At 37.4% G+C, this 20,795-nt stretch overlaps 1 protein-coding gene across 5 annotated transcripts in view; it reads right to left on the bottom strand.

The window, feature by feature from the left end:
- FOXJ3 (forkhead box J3) overlaps positions 1-20,795 on the bottom strand; it is a 136,195-nt gene that overhangs the window by 94,179 nt on the left and 21,221 nt on the right. For 4 of the 5 annotated variants that reach the window (XM_055586198.1, XM_055586197.1, XM_055586201.1 and 1 more), the window contains exon 2: positions 19,905-19,965. In XM_055586198.1, the coding sequence (XP_055442173.1) occupies positions 19,905-19,948 (44 nt within the window). In that variant the 5' untranslated portion in view covers positions 19,949-19,965. Of the gene's footprint in view, positions 1-6,070; positions 6,190-19,904; positions 19,966-20,795 lie in introns of those variants that run through there. The other variant, XM_055586199.1, reaches the window with a different exon arrangement.

Raw genomic sequence — 20,795 nt, 5'->3', positions numbered from 1 at the left:
ACTGCTACCTTTCAGACTTTTTATATGTTTGCTGTTGCTCAGTCGCTAAGTCATGCCTGACTGTTGCGACCCCATGGACTGTAGTCTGCCAGGCTTCTCTGTGCATAGTATTTTCCAGGCAAGAATACTGGAGTGCGTTGCCATTTCCTTTAATGCCAAGTGAGGAATCGAACCCATATCTCCTGCACTGTAGGCGGATTCTTTACCGCTGAGCTACCAGGGAAGTTTTACGTGTTTAAGTACTATAAAAAGAACTCTACCAGCAGGTGAACGCAACTACTAACAAACATGGAATGTGGGACACGGAAGTGAGGCAATACAAGTAATAGGACCTAAAATAAGACCAAAACAATGTTGTAAAGTTAAAAAATAAAACAAAATTTAAAATAAATAAATATTTATAATAGTAAAAATTGAAAATAACCTAGATATTCAGTAGAAATAAATTATGATACATACATAAAATAGGAAAAAAAAAAAAGACACTCTCTTAGAGGAGAGGATGAGGTAAACATTAAGAACTCTAAAACTGCAGGATGGAAAGTTGGTAACACTTATTAAAGTGACAAAGGATTTGGTCAAATTGTCACCTACTGTAACTGGAAAACAGATCATATGCCAACTGAGGCTATACAGCAAGTAGAGAATTACTACAGGAAAAACTGAGAATACTGGCATGTGTTGCCTCCTTCTAGTTAATTAAAACAAAGTCCTAAAAGAAAAATTAACTTCAAATAGAGTTGCAAGCAAAGATGGAGAAAACGAAGATTTGCTTAGGGAGGTACTCTCTGCTCATGGCCTGCAGTTCAAGATAAAAGTCCTACAATTTGAAGTCCTACATGGTTGAAAAAAAAAACACAAACTGCTTCTGAAAGAGCCAACCGAAGTAACTGACTGATGGCTGCAAAACTGCAGCCTTAGCAATAGAGAAGAGTGTTGTCTTGCCACACAAAAGCAATGTTGTGAGGTGCTGACTTTCTACCCAAGACTATTACACTTCAATGGCCTCACCAGCGCCATCATTCCTTCAGGAGGTGAAAGAACTTGGACGGGGGAAAATATAGCCTTTATTTCCACTAACTTGTAACTGAAACTAAGCACTTTCTTTAATTAGGAAAGTAGACAACAAATCACAGTAGCATTAACAGTACCCATGACTCGGCCATCAACAAAAATCACTAATATATTCATATAATGTGATAAATGTTACAGAATCTCAACTTTTTAAATTCACTACTTTAAATTTATGACAGTGTATTAAGATTTGCCATTAGATTTTTTATTTAATGTGCTAATTCATCTTACTGTTATAAAGTTAATATTTTGCTAATATAATTAATTGGTTTCTTTTATAATCCTAAGTATATTATTTTATGAATTTTGAGACCTTATTCTGAGAAGTGTCTACAGGTTTCACCAGACTTTGAAGGGATTCCATGGCACCAGAAGGTTAGAAGTCCCTGGGGTAAGTTCCAAGCACAGAGGGCAGTCTTCACATTAAAAAATTCTGCCTAGGCATGTCCTTTGGCTCAAAGTAGCAAAAAGCCTAGAAAATTAAGCTTTTTAAAATAACTGTATGGGGGCAGGGGGGTGCCTAGACTGCAGAAGTCTCTTAGGTATCCAAAATAATACCCAAGCTAATCAGTAAGAAGTGAGCTATAAAGTTGTGCATTTCCCAGAAAGGGCATCTTCACCCATACCCACCTCAGATGTGGCCACAAGGTGAGCCCCTCCAGAAGGCACAGGGAACAGTGCAGAGCCCAAAAGCAGAATCAAGGAACTTATTATACTGTCATGGCGTGAGGCTCTGCCACTGCTACCCAGGAAGATTTTACAATCAATATGGCCTAGTGACTATTTTGTGCTTCTCATTATTCCATTTTCTAACTAATGGCTTTTATTGCTTTTATTCTATTCCTTCTCCTCTACCATAAACCAAGAAGCCACTCTGGGATCTAATGAAAGTGAAAGCACCCAGAGAGCTTAGAATTTCAGCTGGATATAATAACTGAATAAAATTCTAGGTTGTTTCTCTTGAGAAAGCGGGAAGTAAGTTCTACTTATAGGAAGAAGAGTACATGTAGATATTTGGGTACCCAAGGCATATTGCGGCAGAACCCTAAAAAGTAAAAAAATAATCTACTACAGGTTGACCTTACATTTTGGAAGCATGTGACATTAAAAAAAATTTTTTTTAATGTGTAACTGAAGCAATTTAAGTTATTCCAAGCAAAAGGAGCTACTGTTATTTTTCAAAATTAGTTATCACCAGCAAAGCCAAAGTTTCTATTCTTAGTTCGATTTCAGCAATATAACATGGCCAACATCCTACTTTAGAAAAAATATGGTAATTAAGAACACAAGCTCTGTTTTATGACTGAAAGAACTCAAACCCAGGCTCCGTGACAACCTAGAGGGGTGGGGTGAGGTAGGGGATGGGAGGGACTTGCAAGAGGGAGGGAACATACTATACCTATGGCTGATTCATGTTGATGTATGGCAAGAACCAAAACAATACTGTAAAGCAATTATCCTTCAATTAAAAATAAATTAATTAAAAAAAAAACACACAGGCTCCGGAGCAAACTGCCTGTACTGAAATCCAAGTTCTTTCACTTTTAGTTATATGACCTTAAGGTGAGGATAAAAACAGTACCCACCCCAAAGAACTGTTGTGAGGATTACGTGAGATATACAAACCACTAAGAAGACCTGATGTGTAGACCTGACTTATTTGAAAACACCCTGATGCTGGGAAAACTGAAGGCAGGAGAAGAAGGGGACGACAGAGGATGAGATGGTTGGATGGCATCACTGACTCAATGGACATGAGTTTGGGTAAACTCTGGGAGTTGGTGATGGACAGGGAAGCCTGGAATGCTGCAGTCCATGGGGTTGCAAAGAGTCAGACACGACTGAGTGACTGAACTGACTGACTGAAGAAGAGTTTTGTAAATAACCATTCAATAAATATTACCTATTATCATCAAATTCCTACTCTTCAGAATTTTCTAAATTTTAAATGACTGTCACTCTTACTCAGTGGTTTTAATCTGACATGCCCTAAGTTCAGTTCAGTTCAGTCACTCAGTCGTGTCCGACTCTTTGCGACCCCATGAATCGCAGCATGCCAGGCCTCCCTGTCCATCACCAACTCCCGGAGTTCACTAAGACTCACGCCCATTGAGTCAGTGATGCCATCCAGCCATCTCATCCTCTGTCGTCCCCTTCTCCTCCCGCCCCCAATCCCTCCCAGCATCAGTCTTTTCCAATGAGTCGACTCTTCGCATGAGGTGGCCAAAGTACTGGAGTTTCAGCTTTAGCATCATTCCTTCCAAGGAAATCCCAGGGCTGATCTCCTTTAGGATGGACTGGTTGGATCTCCTTGCAGTCCAAGGGACTCTCAAGAGTATTCTCCAACACCACAGTTCAAAAGCATCAATTCTTCGGCGCTCAGCCTTCTTCACAGTCCAACTCTCACATCCATACATGACCACTGGAAAAACCACAGCCTTGATTAGACCGACCTTTGTTGGCAAAGTAATGTCTCTGCTTTTGAATATGCTATCTAGGTTGGTCATAACTTTCCTTCCAAGGAGTAAGGGTCTTTTAATTTCATGGCTGCAGTCACTATCTGCAGTGATTTTGGAGCCCCAAAAAATAAAGTCTGACACTGTTTCCACTGTTTCCCCATCTATTTCCCATGAAGTGATGGGACCGGATGCTATGATCTTCGTTTTCTGAATGTTCAGCTTTAAGCCAACTTTTTCACTCTCCACTTTCACTTTCATCAAGAGGCTTTTTAGTTCCTCTTCACTTTCTGCCATAAGGGTGGTATCATCTGCATATCTGAGGTTATTGATATTTCTCCCAGCAATCTTGATTCCAGCTTGTGTTTCTTCCAGTCCAGCGTTCCTCATGATGTACTCTGCATAGAAGTTAAATAAGCAGGGTGACAATATACAGCCTTGATGTACTCCTTTTCCTATTTGGAACCAGTCTGTTGTTCCATGTCCAGTTGTAACTGTTGCTTCCTGACCTGCATACAGATTTCTCAAGAGGCAGGTCAGGTGGTCTGGTATTCCCATCTCTTGAAGAATTTTCCAGTTTATTGTGATCCACACAGTCAAAGACTTTGGCATAGTCAATAAAGCAGAAATAGATGTTTTTCTGGAACTCTCTTGCTTTCTACATGATCCAGTGGATGTTGGCAATTTGATCTCTGGTTCCTCTGCCTTTTCTAAAACTAGCTTGAACATCAGGAAGTTCACGGTTCACGTATTGCTGAAGCCTGGCTTGGAGAATTTTGAGCATTACTTTACTAGCATGTGAGATGAGTGCAATCGTGCGGTAGTTTGAGCATTCTTTGGCATTGCCTTTCTTTGGGACAATAATCATTTATCGACCTCAATGGAAATGAGCCCCTCATTCAATTATTTACTCCAAAGAAATGACTCAGAAAGGGTTGTGTTTTTAAATTTTGTTTGTAGACTGCATATGAAAATTGAAAATATGCTCTTCCCACAGAAATAAGATTCTATGATGCTGATTCCTGAAACAGCCCACAAAATCTTATTTATTCTATAAAGGAGTTCTAAAAATCCAAAGTTCTAAAAGTATAAAAGTCCCAGCTGGATATTTTGCAGCAGAGAGACAGAAGTGTAACAAGGGAAAAAAAGAAACAAATTTTTCCATTTTCCTGGTATAGAACCAGTTTGTTCCCGATAAAATTCAATGTACATGGTTTATGTCAGGCATACTTCTAAGAAGCATCTTTATCTTGGCTCTCCCATCTCACACTGACATAAGCCTCCAAACTTCATCCATGAAATTGGTATTATAAGCTCCAAAATTAATAACTTGCTCCTCTCTTCCAGTAAACACTCTCATCTTTTCAAAGCAGTTGATCTCTGCTCTATTTAGGAGGAAAGTGGACAGCATCAAACTAATCACCACTAAGGTATGAATGACTGAGCCTTTAAACTTTCAATGAATAATGATCTTTTTAAAAGACAAGCTACAAAAATCCTCACTGGTTTGAAGTGAGAATACAGGTGGAAGAATCATAATTTAGGATAAGAAATCCAATACACAAATAGTACAAGTTCACAAGTCAAAACTCTTGACCTTCACAACTTTTGTCTTACCCCTATAATTCCAAGAATATTCACAACAAAGCTTATGCAAAAACTTGGATTTAGTGAGGCAACTGCCATTTGCAAACACAACTGTGGTTTCAGAGATATCTATCATAAAATCAGAGATGAAAAAAAACTTCATTATATCATTTTTAAAAGCCCTGGTTTGGAGACCTGTTTTGGAAACCAACAATATTGTTTATCTCCAAGGGAAGAAAGTTCACAAAAAGTATGTAGTAATTCATTGTGTTTGAAATAACAATATTTTAACAGGCTAATCTATATCTCCCTCGCTACAGAAGAAAATTTCTTTAAAGTCGATCTTGGAATATGAGACCTGGTCAGAACTGTGATTCTTTACAGTATTAACACCATTTGGGTTCCTTCTCAAAGTTTAATGTCCAGAACTCCAACAGGATTTGAATTAAGAACCATAATATAGTTACCGCTCTTCTCTAGATTCTCTCCAAATTACTCTATTATTCAAATATATAACCTGAGATTCATAAATTCATACAAGCCATACTCAAAGTCCATCTGAGCTAAAGCTTAGGGATCATACTGTCAAAAGATACCTTTATGCTATATATGTAATTTTCACCTTAAAAATATTTTACTCTACAATTTAAGGAGGAAAAAACAAATATTTCTGGACATTAACCACTGAACTACATTCTGTCATCATTTAAGTACTGTATTTTACATTTATATTTCACTCTACATATTAGAATCTCTATGTGTCTTGAGCAGCTGGAAAGCTAATGAACAAGAAGAATCCCTTTGATATAAGAATACTCAAAGGCATCTTTACATGTTACTTAAAAACCAAGACAGAATCTGCTATCACAACAGTTCTTATACTCAGTTTTCTAAAAATATGTGTATATGCAATAATATGGCTTTCCTCATAGCTCAGTTGGTAAAGAACCCACCTGCAACGCAGGAGATCCAGGTTCTATTCCTGGGTCAGGAAGATCCGATGGAGAGGGGATAGGCTATGCACTCCAGTATTCTCGGGCTTCCCCTGTGGCTCAGCTGGTAAAGAATCTGCCTGCAATGCGGGAGACCTGGGTTTGATCCCTGGGTTGGGAAGATCCCCTGGAGAAGGGGAAGTCTACCCACTTCAGTATTTTGGCCTGGAGAATTCCGTGGGGTTGCAAAGAGTCAGGACATGACTGAGTGACTTTCACGTTTATGCAATAATAAACGTCCTCTGAGTAACATGTATTTACTCATTTAAGTGTTTATCCTGACCTCTTCGCAACCATACTGCTTCAACTCACGATATACAACATTTACTCGATATCTCCATACACACTGCCTCCATGACATTATACCAATAATATGCCATCCATGTTAGCAGAAGGTTAAAATCATGGAATGTGAGCCCATTTAATTTTTAAGTGTTAAGTGTGATACACAGAAAATGCTAAAGAAACAGGTTAAGCTGCTACATATGATGTTTATGGCTCAGTGGTCCTCAAGCATAGCCCAAACCCTTTCAGGGGATCTAAAGGATCAAAACAGTTTTCAGAGTAAGATATTACTTGCCTTTTTCATTGTGATCCTCTCAAAAGTGTACAGTGGAGCTGTTCAGATGCTATGTGATGGGTGCTATCAAAAGAGACTGAATGAAGAGGCATAGAATATAATCCAGCTATCTCTATGAAGCCAGACATTTTAAAAATTTGCAAAAATGTAAAGCAACACTAATCTTCTAAATTTCTGTTTTGGAAAATACAATGATTTTTCATACAATGTTATCTATGTTAACATATAATTAGTTTACTATATATATATGTAAATTAATAAATATTTTAATTTTGTTTTAGTTTTAACTTTTCAGTACAATCAATTTTGATAGATAAAATTCACAAACGCGTGCTCTTTGAACACTAAATAATTTTTGATACCAAAAAGTTTAAGATACTACCCATTAGTTAATATATAAATTAAGACCTTCTCTTCTAAGTGCCCATGAATCATTATCAATTAATATAATACATTAATACTGATTATCATTCTGTGGTATGAAGAAGTATGAAGAGGATTAATTTTCATAGAAATTGCACACAATGTAGGGTGAAACATTTACTAATAAAATCTGTTCAAATTGTTGCAGCTTAGACTCCAGGGGAGAATTATCTTGCTTATTTCACTACTGGCTCATAAGGATCTTATATTCTTTGTTTCTACTTCTTGTTTCTTGCCATCATCACTTTAAAGCCTATCTTTACTGTCTTTAACATAGACTTTATCTTCTTTTCCTTACAGAAACTTCTTCCATAAATGGCCACCATCTTTCCTCAGTGGAACTATTTCCTCCCACGTGCTCAAGGAAGCCATAGTTCTTTATCATCTCTGAAAAATTTAATTGGTAATTCATATATATGAACGTCTGTCTTCACCTCAATGTTTAACCCATCACTAAGCAAATACAGGATTATCGAGCTCTTTCCTCAACTTGTAAAGCATGAAGTACTTAAGACTCAGATTTCAAGACTTACTGAAAAACTACAGTAATCAAGACAAGTGGATCTGGTGAAAGGATAGATACATAAATCAACAGAATAGAATCCAAAAATAGACCCAACATATACAGCCAAGTGATTTTTGATAAATGTCCCAAGACAAGTTGGCAGGGAAAGGAAAGACTTCCAAAAATTGGTGCTGAAACAACTGCCTGGCTACCTGTATGGGAAGAAAAGTTAACAATGACCCCTTACCTCACATCATACACAAAAACTTGATAAACGAATCCCAGAACTAAATGTAAAAACTAGAACTATAAAACTTACAAAAGAAATCATAATAGAAAATCTTTATAACTTTTGGTTAGGCAAACATTTTTTAGATATGACATGAAAAATTACAATTCATAAAACAACTGACAAATTAAACTTTATCAAATCAAAAACTTATATTCTTCAAAACACACTGTTACAACGAAAAGACAAGCCACAGACTGGAAGAAAACATTTGCAAAGCATATATCTTAAGAAGAACTTGTATCCAAGATATATAAAGAACTCTCAAAACTCACTGATAAAGAAAATTCAATTTTTAAAAATGGGCAAAAGATTTGAATAGATACTTCAACTAAGAAAGTAAGTATGTTATGGCACATGAAAAGATACTCAACGTCACTAGTTATTAAGGAACTGCAAATTAAACTACACTGAGGTATCACTGCACACCTGCTAGAATGGCTAAAATCAAAAGACTGGCCATACAAAGCACTAACAAAGACATACAGCAAATGGAACTCTCATACACTGCTGGTGGGAATATAAAATGGTACCACGATTTCTAAAACAGTTTTGACAGTTGCTAAAGTTATACATGCACCCACCAAGTGCTAAGAGTCATTTCACTCCAAGGTACTTATCTAAAATAAATCATATGTCCACACAAAGACATAAAAACAAATGTTCACAGCATTTTTATTTGTAACAGTTAAAGCTGGAAACAATCTAAAAATCCATCATCAGGTAAATGAATATGCAAATTGCTATACATAAATCCAATGGAACAGAATAAACTATTGATACTTGCAGAGACATACATGAATCTTAAAATAACTGTGCTGAATAAAAGATGCCAGACCAGAAAAGAATACATACCGTATGATTCCATTTCTATAAAATTCTAGAAAATAGAAACAAACAGAAAAGCAGATCAACTGCTATCTTGTAGAGAGAGGGATAAGAGGGAAGAATCACAGGGACACCAGGTAACTTTTAAAAATAATGGACATGTTGTGGTAATGATTTTATGGGTATGTATATATGTCAAACATCAAACTGTACCATGTCAATTATATCTCAATAAAACAAAAAAATTTTGCAATTTGGAGTGGGTAAGGATTTATCCTTGGACAGCAAAAGATCAAACTAGACAATCCTAAAGGAAATCAACCCTGAATATTCACTGGAAAGACTGATGCTGAAACTGAAGCTCCAATACTTTGGCCACCTGATGCGAAGAGCTAACGCATTGAAAAGACCCTGAGACTGGGAAAGACTGGAGGCAGGAGGAGAAGGGGACAACAGAAGACAAGATGGCTGGATGGCATCACAGACTCAAGACATGAGTTTGAGCAAGCTCCGGGACATGGTGAAGGACAGGGAAGCCTGGCATGCCGCAGTCCATGGGGTCACAGTCAGACACGACTGAGTGACTGAACAACAACAAGGATTTCTCAGCTAAGACATAAAACAAAACACTATGAAAGAAAAAATGGGTAAACTGGATGCTATCAAAATTTTACTTTTTAACAAAATAATTTGCATCCACAATATATAAAGAACTCTTACAATGCAATTTGAAGACAAGCTATATAGTTTTAAAATATGCAAAAGATTTGAACAAAGGCATACAAGTAGTCATTAAGTACATTAAAAATGTTCAACATTATCAGTCATCAGGAAAATCATAATGAGATACTACTCCATACTCAGTAAAATGTCTAAAATCAATCTGAAAGGCAGTAATAATCTTCCTTCATGAATTTATATCCTTTAGGTTTCTTCTTGGTATCAAAAACAAACATAACTGATTTGTGTTGCAAGGAAATATGAAAGATTATCTCCATTTTATATGGCTTCCAAACCAGCATTCCTCTCATTATATTACATGGGCTTTTCTTCTTGGGTTTTTTTTTTTTTCTTCTTGTTTTCCATTTTCTACAGACCTACCTGTAATATATTAAGAAGCACTATGCTTATCTCAGTCTCCATTTACTCAAACAGTCTCATCTTTCCATAACCTGCATGGATTATGCTTTTTAACACAGCTAATCACTTTAAGCTCTCCCCCACTTTAAGCTATGCGTAAGGTGGGAAGAAAGAATGTTAACATACTACAAAGAAAAGGGTTCCTCTGCTTAAAATCTCTATTTAGCAACATAACCTTCCACAGAGACCTGTCCATAGCACCTATCCCTCAGGTTCTCAAGTAAGCCCTACTATGAGCAGACTAACCTTTTTTCCCTGCTTTTGTTGCTTTTATGAGAATCTTGAATACAAATAAGCACATAGTAAGTATTCAATATACATGTCAAACTCTGGACTTCCGAGCAGTCCAGTGGTTAAGACTCCAGGCTTCCACTGCAGGGGGCATGGGTTCAATTCCTTCAGGGGACTAGGATCCTGAACCCTGAGCAAAAAATATATATGTATGTGTGTCTGTAAATATACACATATACAAAATAAACATACACATATATACGTCAAACCGAACAAAACTGAAGCAGGAGTCCAATTTCAAATACACAATCCTAAGGATATTCTGTTCTGCTATGAAGATGGGAATCAAGTTTTTCATTCACTACCAACGTAACAGTAAGGAAAATTCTAAACCCTAAAAATATCCTCTCTTGAAATCCTAACTCTTATCACCCAACACTGAACACATGCTGCTTTGTATCACAAACTTTTTGTCAAGTTTTGCCTAGCTCACCAAGCCCCTTCTCAGTGTTGGCTCCATTTCCAGGGCGCTATAAGTCAGTACCACAACAACAGATTAAAGGATTTGTACCTGACCCAAATTGTTTGCCTGAATTTTCTTCTTCAGGAAATTCAGTATCAGGACTAAAACAGTTTGGGCTGGTCTCCTGAATGAACAAGCTATGTACTTGTGAAGTATGGGATAGCCATGTGCCAGAAAAGCAAAGAAAAGTTGGTTTGTAAAAAATGAAGAAATACGTTACATTTAGGGAAAAGCAAGAGAGAAGAAAATATACTGCCTAGGTTCCTAAGAACGTAAGTTCTATTATGAGATCCAGCTATCTCTGGATTCCATGAAATACTGCAGTATTCACCCCATAAATTCCTTTACTTTTGGATATATATCCAGTGCTGGCTTCCTTTACTTGTAACTAAGCAAAACTTGACTAAAATATGTTTTACTGAATCAAACCATAAAATTTTTTATTGTTCAGTACTATTATTTTATATTCTGTGCACTGTTGGTAGGCACAGATTTTATATTTAACGCCTCCTTTATTGTGCCAGGATATCCAGTGATGCTTTGTAGTCTCTATTACCTCTGATATTATTTCCCTCCATGTATATGAATTCATGACAATTTAAATTTCTCCACCCACCTTTTAAAAAACTGCTGCCTTTCAAGGTTTTTACAATTTTAGATAATGTGTTTCAAAATTAAATCACTATTTTTCTATCATTTTTCCTTGTTTCCTGCATTGGTATTTCCCCTTTGCACTTGCTCTTTAACAGTGTCTTCAATTAAGTAGAATATTTTATAGCATTCCTCATTTAACAGAAAGCCTCAAATTATGATAAATACTGATTAGCCAAGAGGTAGAATTTAGTGATTAAGAGCATTGACCCTGGAGCAAGACCTGTGAATGAAACCCAGCTCTGTCCCTTATTCACTGTATGTTTTGAGTTGCTTTTTACTCAGTCTTCTCATCTGTGAAATGAAAATAATAATCACACCAACCTCAAAGAGTTGTGAGGGGAAGTTTAATTAATGTATTTTAAAATGCTTAAATGCCTGGTCGAGTATATTAGTAAGAATACCACAAAGCTAGCTATCAAAATCAGTATTTCAGTTCAGTCACTCAGTCGTGTCCGACTCTTTGCGACGCCATGAATCGCAGCACGCCAGGCCTCATTGTCCATCACCAACTCCCGGAGTTTAGACTCACGTCCATCGAGTCGGTGATGCCATCCAGCCATCTCATCCTCTGTCGTCCCCTTTTCCTCCTGCCCCCAACCCCTCCCAGCATCAGAGTCTTTTCCAATGAGTCAACTCTTCGCATGAGGTGGCCAAAGTACTGGAGTTTCAGCTTTAGCATCATTCCTTTCAATGAACACCCAGGACTGATCTCCTTTAAAATGGACTGGTTGGATCTCCTTGCAGTCCAAGGGACTCTCAAGAGTCATCTCCAACACCACACTTCAAAAGCATCAATTCTTCGGCGCTCAGCTTTCCTCAGAGTCCAACTCTCACATCCATACATGACCACTGGAAAAACCATAGCCTTGACTAGACAGACCTTTGTTAGCAAAGTACTGTCTCTGCTTTTGAATATGCTATCTAGGTTGGTCTTAACTTTCCTTCCAAGGAGTAAAGCGTCTTTTAATTTCATGGCTGCAGTCACCATCTGCAGTGATTTTGGAGCCCAAAACAATCAAGTCTGACACTGTTTCCACTGTTTCCCCATCTATTTGCCATGAAGTGATGGGACCGGTTGCCATATCTTAGTTTTCTGAATGTTGAGCTTTAAGCCAACATTTTTCACTCTCGTCTTTCACTTTTATCAAGAAAATTAGAGATACCAAGGGAACATTTCATGCAAAGATGGGCTCAATAAAGGAAAGAAATGGTATGGACCTAACAGAAGCAGAAGATATTAAGAAGAGGTGGCAAGAATACACAGAAGAACTGTACAAAAAAGATCTTCATGACCAAGATAATCACGATGGTGTGATCACTCACCTAGAGCCAGACATCCTGGAATGCAAAGTCAAGTGGGCCTTAGAAAGCATTACTACAAACAAAGCTAGTAGAGGTGATGGAATTCCAGTTGAGCTATTTCAAATCCTGAAAGATGATGCTGTGAAAGTGCTGCACTCAATATGTCAGCAAATTTGGGAAACTCAGCAGTGGCCACAGGACTGGAAAAGGTCAGTTTTCATTCCAATCCCAAAGAAAGGCAATGCCAAAGAATGCTCAAACTACCGCACAATTGCACTCATCTCATCTAGTAAAGTAATGCTCAAAATTCTCCAAGCCAGGCTTCAGCAATACATGAACCATGAACTTCCAGATGTTCAAGCTGGTTTTAGAAAAGGCAGAGGAACCAGAGATCAAATTGCCAACATCCACTGGATCATCAAAAAAGCAACAGAGTTCCAGAAAAACATCTATTTCTGCTTTATTGACTATGCCAAAGCCTTTGACTGTGTGGATCACAATAAGCTGTGGAAAATTCTGAACGAGATGGGAATACCAGAGCACCTGATCTGCCTCTTGAGAAACCTTATGTAGGTCAGGAAGCAACAGAACCAGACATGGAACAACAGACTGGTTCCAAATAGGAAAAGGAGTACATCAAGGCTGTATATTGTCACCCTGCTTATTTAACTTCTATGCAGAGTACATCATGAGAAACACTGGGCTGGAGGAAGCACAAGCTGGAATCAAGATTGCCGGGAGAAATATCAATAACCTCAGATATGCAGATGACACCACCCTTATCAAAGTCAATGTTTAGTCCCATAATAATTTTTATACAGCCTTAAGTCAGTGAATAGTCAATGGTACTCTTCAATACCTGATGCTCAGAAGAGGAAGCCCTAGAAGTCAGCGTAGTCAGCATAAATCAAAGATTAAATTACATTTAGGATACTCTAGACCAGTACTATCCAACAGAACTTTCTACAACAATGGAAATGTTAGTGTGTTAGCCAATATGACAGTCAGTGGCCATGTGGCTATAAAGCACTTAAAATGTGGCTAGTGTGACTGAGGAACTGATATTTAATTAATTAATTTAAAGAGCCACATGACACTACTGGCTACCACATGAGACGCAAGCTTTAGAAGATAAGCCAGAAAGTTCAAAATGGATTTTAGAAAAGTTTCTGTAATGGTCAAAATTAAGATGGTTTCTCATTACTACTCTTCATTTAATTGGAACATGTCAGAACTAAACATGCAAATTAATAGATTTCAATTACAAAAAGTTTGATAAATATAATGGACTATGATAATGCAAGTTATTCCTGCCACTGTGTGAAACTGATATAAAAACATGAAACTGCATTAATTATAAATACGATAAAAATCTAATATTCAATGTCAGCAAGATCCTTAGCCTGAGGTCAGTTGCAAACCTGAACACCACTGGTGAATTACCGTATTAGAGAGTGCCAAACTGAGTGCATTAAGCCAGACAGAAAGGTGAATATATATCATTTATATGTACAATTAAAAAAAACATGTAAAATTTACTTAACAAAACAGAAACAGACTCATAGAAAACAAACCTTATGGTTACCAGAGGGGGAAAGGTATGGGGGAGGGTAAATTAGGAGCTTGAGAATAACAGATACACACTACTCTATATAAAATAGACAACAAGGTCCTACTGTAGCAAAGGGAACTATAATCAACATGTTTTGTAATAAACTATAGTGGGAAAAATATCTGAAAAAGAATATTCCTATATATGTATGCATTAGTGAATCATTTTGCTATATACTAGAAACAGAAACATTGAAAATCAACCATCCTTCTTAAAAAAAATTTTTAAAAATAAGAATTGAGGGAAAAGGGGAAATAGAAGGAGGAAAGATATTCTCTTCTACCCCATGTTCTTGAGCTGACAGCAAAGGATACAAATATGTCCTCTTTTGTTCTAAAAATAATGATCCCTTTTGCTTTCTACTATGAGGGTTTGAATGCGTGCTCAGTCGTGTCCAACTCTTTGCGACTCCATTGACTATAGCCTGCCAGGCTCTTCTGTCCGTGGAATTTTCCAGACAAGAATACTGGAGTGGGTTGCCATTTCCTTCTCCAGGGGATCTTCCTGACCCAGGGCTCGAATCCACGTCTCCTACATTGGTAGGTGGATTCTTTACCACTGTGCCATCTGGGAAGCCCTTTCTACTACTGGAAAACACAAGAGAGGAAAAATGACGCCAGATGCTTTATGTATGTATCCCATGAATCCAAACAGGCCAGTGAGGTAAACATTAACAACTCTATTACAAAAAAACTTAGGAAAAGTGAAGTAACTTACCCAAGATCTTATGAATAATATGTGGCAGAGATCTGAACCTGTACCTACCCAATTCTACAACTATATAGCAGAGCTGCCTTAACAATACCAAGTCTGCAACTAGAAACCAGGCAGCAAGAAGCCTTAAAATAAATCTACCCTTCTCTGGTCGTTCTAAACTGCACAGTTATCAATATCAAATGGAGGGCAATGAGAAAATGGATGGACAGGAAATGCATTTGGGACACTAACACACAAGCTTTTTCTGGTGCTAAAAATCCCTGTCTATTCCCTAACCTCATAAACAAACAGACTGGATCAATAATAAAAGGCATCTTTAAGGGAGAAGCGTAACAAAAAGGAAAAGGTTTAAGTGTGAACCATAAAAACAGAAAAGATAATGAAAGGAAAAATCTCAGGCAGAAGGTCAAAAACTACTGATACTTGAAAGTATTACTGATAACCTAGTGCCCTAGGCTGAACGCACATGTGAACCAAAAAAATCAGTCCTCATAAATGCTGGGCAATTCAGATATGCTTTAACAAGTCCAAAGAAATATCAAATTTTATTTTGCTTTAATCAAACCGAATTATAAAAAATCTAATGCTACAATATGTAAAAGTAGTATGTTACATACATATATGTGTTTACCTGTCTACATAAAACAAATGTTCAAGGAAAACTTTGGCTTTTTCAGTAAGCTTTTGCTATTACTGAGTCTGTACCTAGAAATAAAAAGGAGATTCACCTCAGGATTCAAAGCCTCTTATATAAACTCAATAAGCAAACAGATTCTGCTAAATTTTTAAGATTCTACTGTCTGACAGAAACTATATCCATCATTACCTGAACTCTCACTCTTGCTATTCAAAACTCAGGACTTAAATAATGTATATGACTCAGTGGAGAAGGCAATGGCACCCCACTCCAGTACTCTTGCCTGGAAAATCCCATGGACGGAGGAGCCTGGTTGGCGGCAGTCCATGGGGCCGCTAAGAGTCGGACACGACTGATCGACTTCACTTTCACGCACTGGAGAAGGAAATGGCAACCCACTCCAGTGGTCTTGCCTGGAGAATCCCAGGGACGGGGGAGCCTGGTGGGCTGCCATCTATGGGGTCGCACTGAGTCGGACACGACTGACACGACTTAGCAGCAGCAGTAGCATAACTCAGTATTCACTATCCAGACTCCTACTATTCAAACTTAGGGTATGAATGCAGTAGATTCAGACTGCAAGGAATATCTGTAACTCATATATATCACATGATTTATAAAATTAGCACTTTTTTAGCAACATGCAAATACCTTACTAAAATCACATAAACACTGGCTGCAGAACAGAGCTGAGAAAACATTTTTTAACATTGTATTTCTTAGTAGTTTGCTGAAACAATTTATTAAGTTACTGCCCCTCAGTTTCAAACCCGCATTGCTTCTTCCCCACCTGCCTTAATGATGCTGCAAGTGGAACTCTGCCTGCAAACCACATTTCTGCTTTGCCAGCTGATTTCCTATAAGGGTCTGCCAAGAGGAAACACTAAAAATGGACTGCAAACCTGGAGAAGAAAGAGAGATACTTGTGCTTTCCCATCTCTTCTTTGGGCTTCATAGGAGCACTATCCCAGCAAAGGTTTCTTCACCCCTACAACAGAAAGTCTTCCCCATAGCAGTTTTTCTAACACTTATGAAACTAGTTTAATCATACCCTACTCAAAGACCCCAGCACCAGCCAGCACCCTTTCCCCAGATTTCTGGGTTTCAAACCTATGGGATTTCTATTCTGAACTCAACACAAGCATTAGCATGTAGTACCTTCACCTTGGAGATCTGAATTGTTTCCACAGGACCCTTCCTCTAAGTCTCTAGGTTTCCCCTTTGGTGCCCAAGCTCTTAGGGCTCATGGCTGCTTCTGGAAGTATCTATCTCCATGATAATTTAAGTAGTTTTATTTGTATCTATTCTGTTATCTAGTTAACAACTTCAAATCTACTCAATGACTCTATTAACGTCTCTATTCATGTAACTGGTGTGGTTTCTGCCTCCTGACAGAATCCTGATAAAAAGAAAACAATCTCGTTATACTGTAATAGTGTATGATATTATTATAGTAACTTCTGTGAAACTGCAATTTACCTACACTATAAAGTAAAGAACAAAATGTTAGTTAAGAGCAATCTGACTAAAATTGAGTGTACTTAGCTATCATAACACAACATCTTTTGCAACCATTCTTTTACAGAAAATTTGGGGCACCTTTTTTTAACACACACAGTATCCACCGGAATAAAATTACATGATAAGACATTATCAACAATGGCTATCTCTGTTTTTCCAAATTTTCTACAATAATTGACTTATGATTACTTTTTAATCATGAAAATACAGTAAGCGTAATTTTTAAAATAATTCTAACAAGCTCTAATTCAACAAGGATCAAATATCATCTATAGAAAACAAGATTTAACTTGTTTACCTTAAAGGGCAGAGGAAGAGTTTTAATTCACTTACTAAGCACCTTCTCCTAACAAATTTTTTAGTTGTCACATGATTTCATTCCACCCCCTATCTTTACTTCACATAAGTAATCCACTCCCACTCTCATCTATGCCTACAGCCCTCCCCACCACTGCTTACCCATTTTCTCATTCCCAGCCATATGGTGGTTCTTCTCCAACAACTCACATGCTTTCCTATCTTGAAGTTAGTCACTTTCTAGATATATAGGTAGCATATGAAGGTATATACAAGACATAAAGGTATATATACAAAGAGAGTTATGGCAAATAAGCAGTGTTTGTCACTGGGTTTGAGTTACTTTAAGACTTCTTACTCTACTTCTATTGGGATAGTGTAGTTGGAGGCCATTTCTGGCTTGGGAATGACTATGCAAAAGCAGACAAAAATTGATTGCGGTTTTAAGTAATTCAGTTTCTCTTCCCATCACCAAAAAAATAGTCATTCTTTTCTTCTCCTCCTTATATCAAACCAAAGCTGGCTTTCAGTTAGAAAAATCAATGACAAACAATGGTCTACCCATATATCTGAGAATGTGAATTCTCTGCCTCACAGATGGACTGGACCATACAGATTACAAAAAAATGAAAGATTAGGATAGAAGGATCCTAAGTATCTCAGCTCAAATGTCACAGAGCTTCACAGTTTATTAACTAAATGCTAAATTTATAGCTATATCCATAAAAATTTGATTATAGAGTATTACACACAAGAATTAAACACAGTGAGCAAGTTATAAAATAATTCATGGTATCTTTTCTCTTTCATCATCCCTTCCAATAATATAATTCTATCAAGCAAAAAAAGTTAGGTATCTATTATTCCTAATCCAATGTCATATATAAGCTTCACCTAGACAGAACTATTCAAACAGAGGGATATAAAATCTCAGTAAATGACTTTAATACATGGTTAACATAACCCACAAACGAGTGTCTTTAAGGAAATCTATGATCAGTGGAAAATCAAAGTCTACAAAAATAACCTGATTTGGTCATATCTAAAGTTTTAAATATTCAAAAAAAGGGTAAAAATGATTCTTCCCAACATATTATGCAGAAATCACTCTTAAATGAAATTAGTTCTACAGCAGCTTTGGAGATTAAAGATAACAGTCCTTTTTTTTTTTTTTAAGTTCTTTTCAAAACTATACAGGTGTCTGTTGTGGGGGTATGGGGGCATATGGACTCCAACAAGGTAGAAACGCATCACTCCACCTATTTCCATTATAAGCTGGAAGATGTATTCTTAGGGAAATGCCAAAACAGCATAGGGTAAAGCTTTCCCACTGAGGAAAAAGGATATCAGCCCTAGTCTGATAAAAATTCAAGTATATGAAAACAAAAAAGGCAACTTTATTTTTCTTTTGTGGCATTCTAAAACCACCAGAACTTCTTTCAAGCCTGAAGATTCCATGGCTCCACATTAACGACTCTTAACAATTTTGCACCCCTCCTCTCTCTCCTGCCCTCCAAAGTTAGTTAATTCCAACTCTCTTTATCGCTTGCTCTGTTCCAGCTATAATGACCTCACTGTTCCTCCAACATACAAAGCAAGGCTCCTGCCCCAGCACTTCTTGGGTTCCCTATGCCCGGAATGTTCATCCTCTACTATCCAACCAAGGTTTGTTCCATCACTCTTTCAAGTCTTCGTTCAAATGTCATTTTTTTGGTAAAGCTTTCCCTGGCTACCCTATCTAAAATAACACATTATCTCTGAATTTCCTAATCCCTTTCTCTTATTCTTCATTTAGCTCTTATCACTATCAGTGTCTAACACTTCTTATTTTGTTTAATTATGCCTTCATCAAACTATAAACCCAATGATTACAGGATTTTTAATCCGTTATGTTCACTACTGCAGCCTCAGCATTCAGACAGCTCCTGACACTATATTAGGTGATCAATATGCTGAACAAAGAAATGGCAGCAACCACACATGGTAGCTAGCTGCAACACCACACGCAGCTGGTGGGTGCTGCCATCAATACTTCACATTCCAGTCTGAAAAATTTTAATAAACAGGTTAGATCTACGTTATGTTTTCAGACTGTGCTCTGAGAACTACAGTAATCCCTCAAGGGCAACTATGGGGGTAGAACATGGAAGTCTAAGCCCAGCATTTACCTATTTTATTTATTCACAGGATTTCACTTAAGATTTAATTTGAAGAAAGTATTTAGAAACTTCAAAAAAATACAAAACCACTGGGTTGAATACAACTTAGTTCCTACTTTTTTACATTTTACTTATTTATTGTAAATGAGGATAATTTAGGTATCCTGTTTATATCATCCTTTAGAAAGGAATTTCAATTATTATCTAGTCTTATTAAGCAAAAGTATCTCCCTATCTCACAAAACAGCACTTCCCAAAACAAACTACAGTGTTTTACTGTGAACCTTACAGTGAAACTGATTCTAATATGACTTGACCAGCATAACTTTTAAAATGTTACATGTTCTAATAAAATAAAAAAAAAAAACAGTACTCACCTTAATGAAGTTACAGATGGACAAGCCTGTCCATACAAACCCATCTGGCCACAAAGAGAATCTGAAAAGTAAAGAAGAGTTAGTTATCAGATGCTCCAAAATAAATTAAACTATAAATCAAAATAAACTAAAAATGCTGTTGAGCAATATGATGAACTACATTAAGGAAGACTGACATACCAAAAAGCACAGGAAAAATAGGCACACTATAACTGTAATACCCAAAGAAGCTAAAAACTCACAAAATTTAACAAATTAAGCTTAGTTACAGATAAAGAGTCCAAATGGTTTAGTAGAGGGTAAGGAGATCAGTCCTGGGTGTTCACTGGAAGGACTGATGCTAAAGCTGAAACTCCAATACTTTGGCCACCTCACGCAGAGCTGACTCATTGGAAAAGACCCTGATGCTGGGAGGGATTGGGGGCAGACGGAGAAGGGGACGACAGAGGACGAGATGGCTGGATGGCATCACCGACTCGATGGACATGAGTTTGGGTAAACTCTGGGAGTTCATGATGGACAGGGAGGCCTGGCGTGCTGCAATTCATGGGGTCGAAAAGACTCGGACACGACTGAGCAACTGAACTGAACTGAACTGAGGGATTCCAGAGAGGTGCCTAAAAGCTACCAAAGAGCGCAGCATGCAGGTCCCCATCCTCACAGTCCCATCTCCCACTTCATCTACCCTTCAATCAAAGCAGTGATATCTTTGTTGGTATCACAGAATGGACCTCACTAAGACTTGATTTGAAGAACAGTTCCACTGCTTAATTAAAAAGTTAAGAATAACATTGAACAGAAAAAGCTTTGTTCAAATTCTAGCTATGACACTGAGACCTTGAAGAATTACATATCCTCAGAGAACCTCCCGGAGAAGACAATGGCACCCCA

The sequence above is a fragment of the Bubalus kerabau genome, chromosome 6 (assembly GCF_029407905.1).
Source record: "Bubalus kerabau isolate K-KA32 ecotype Philippines breed swamp buffalo chromosome 6, PCC_UOA_SB_1v2, whole genome shotgun sequence".
NCBI lineage: Eukaryota > Metazoa > Chordata > Mammalia > Artiodactyla > Bovidae > Bubalus > Bubalus kerabau.
Note: the sequence above shows the minus strand (reverse complement) of the source record. Positions and strands in the feature narration are given on the sequence as shown.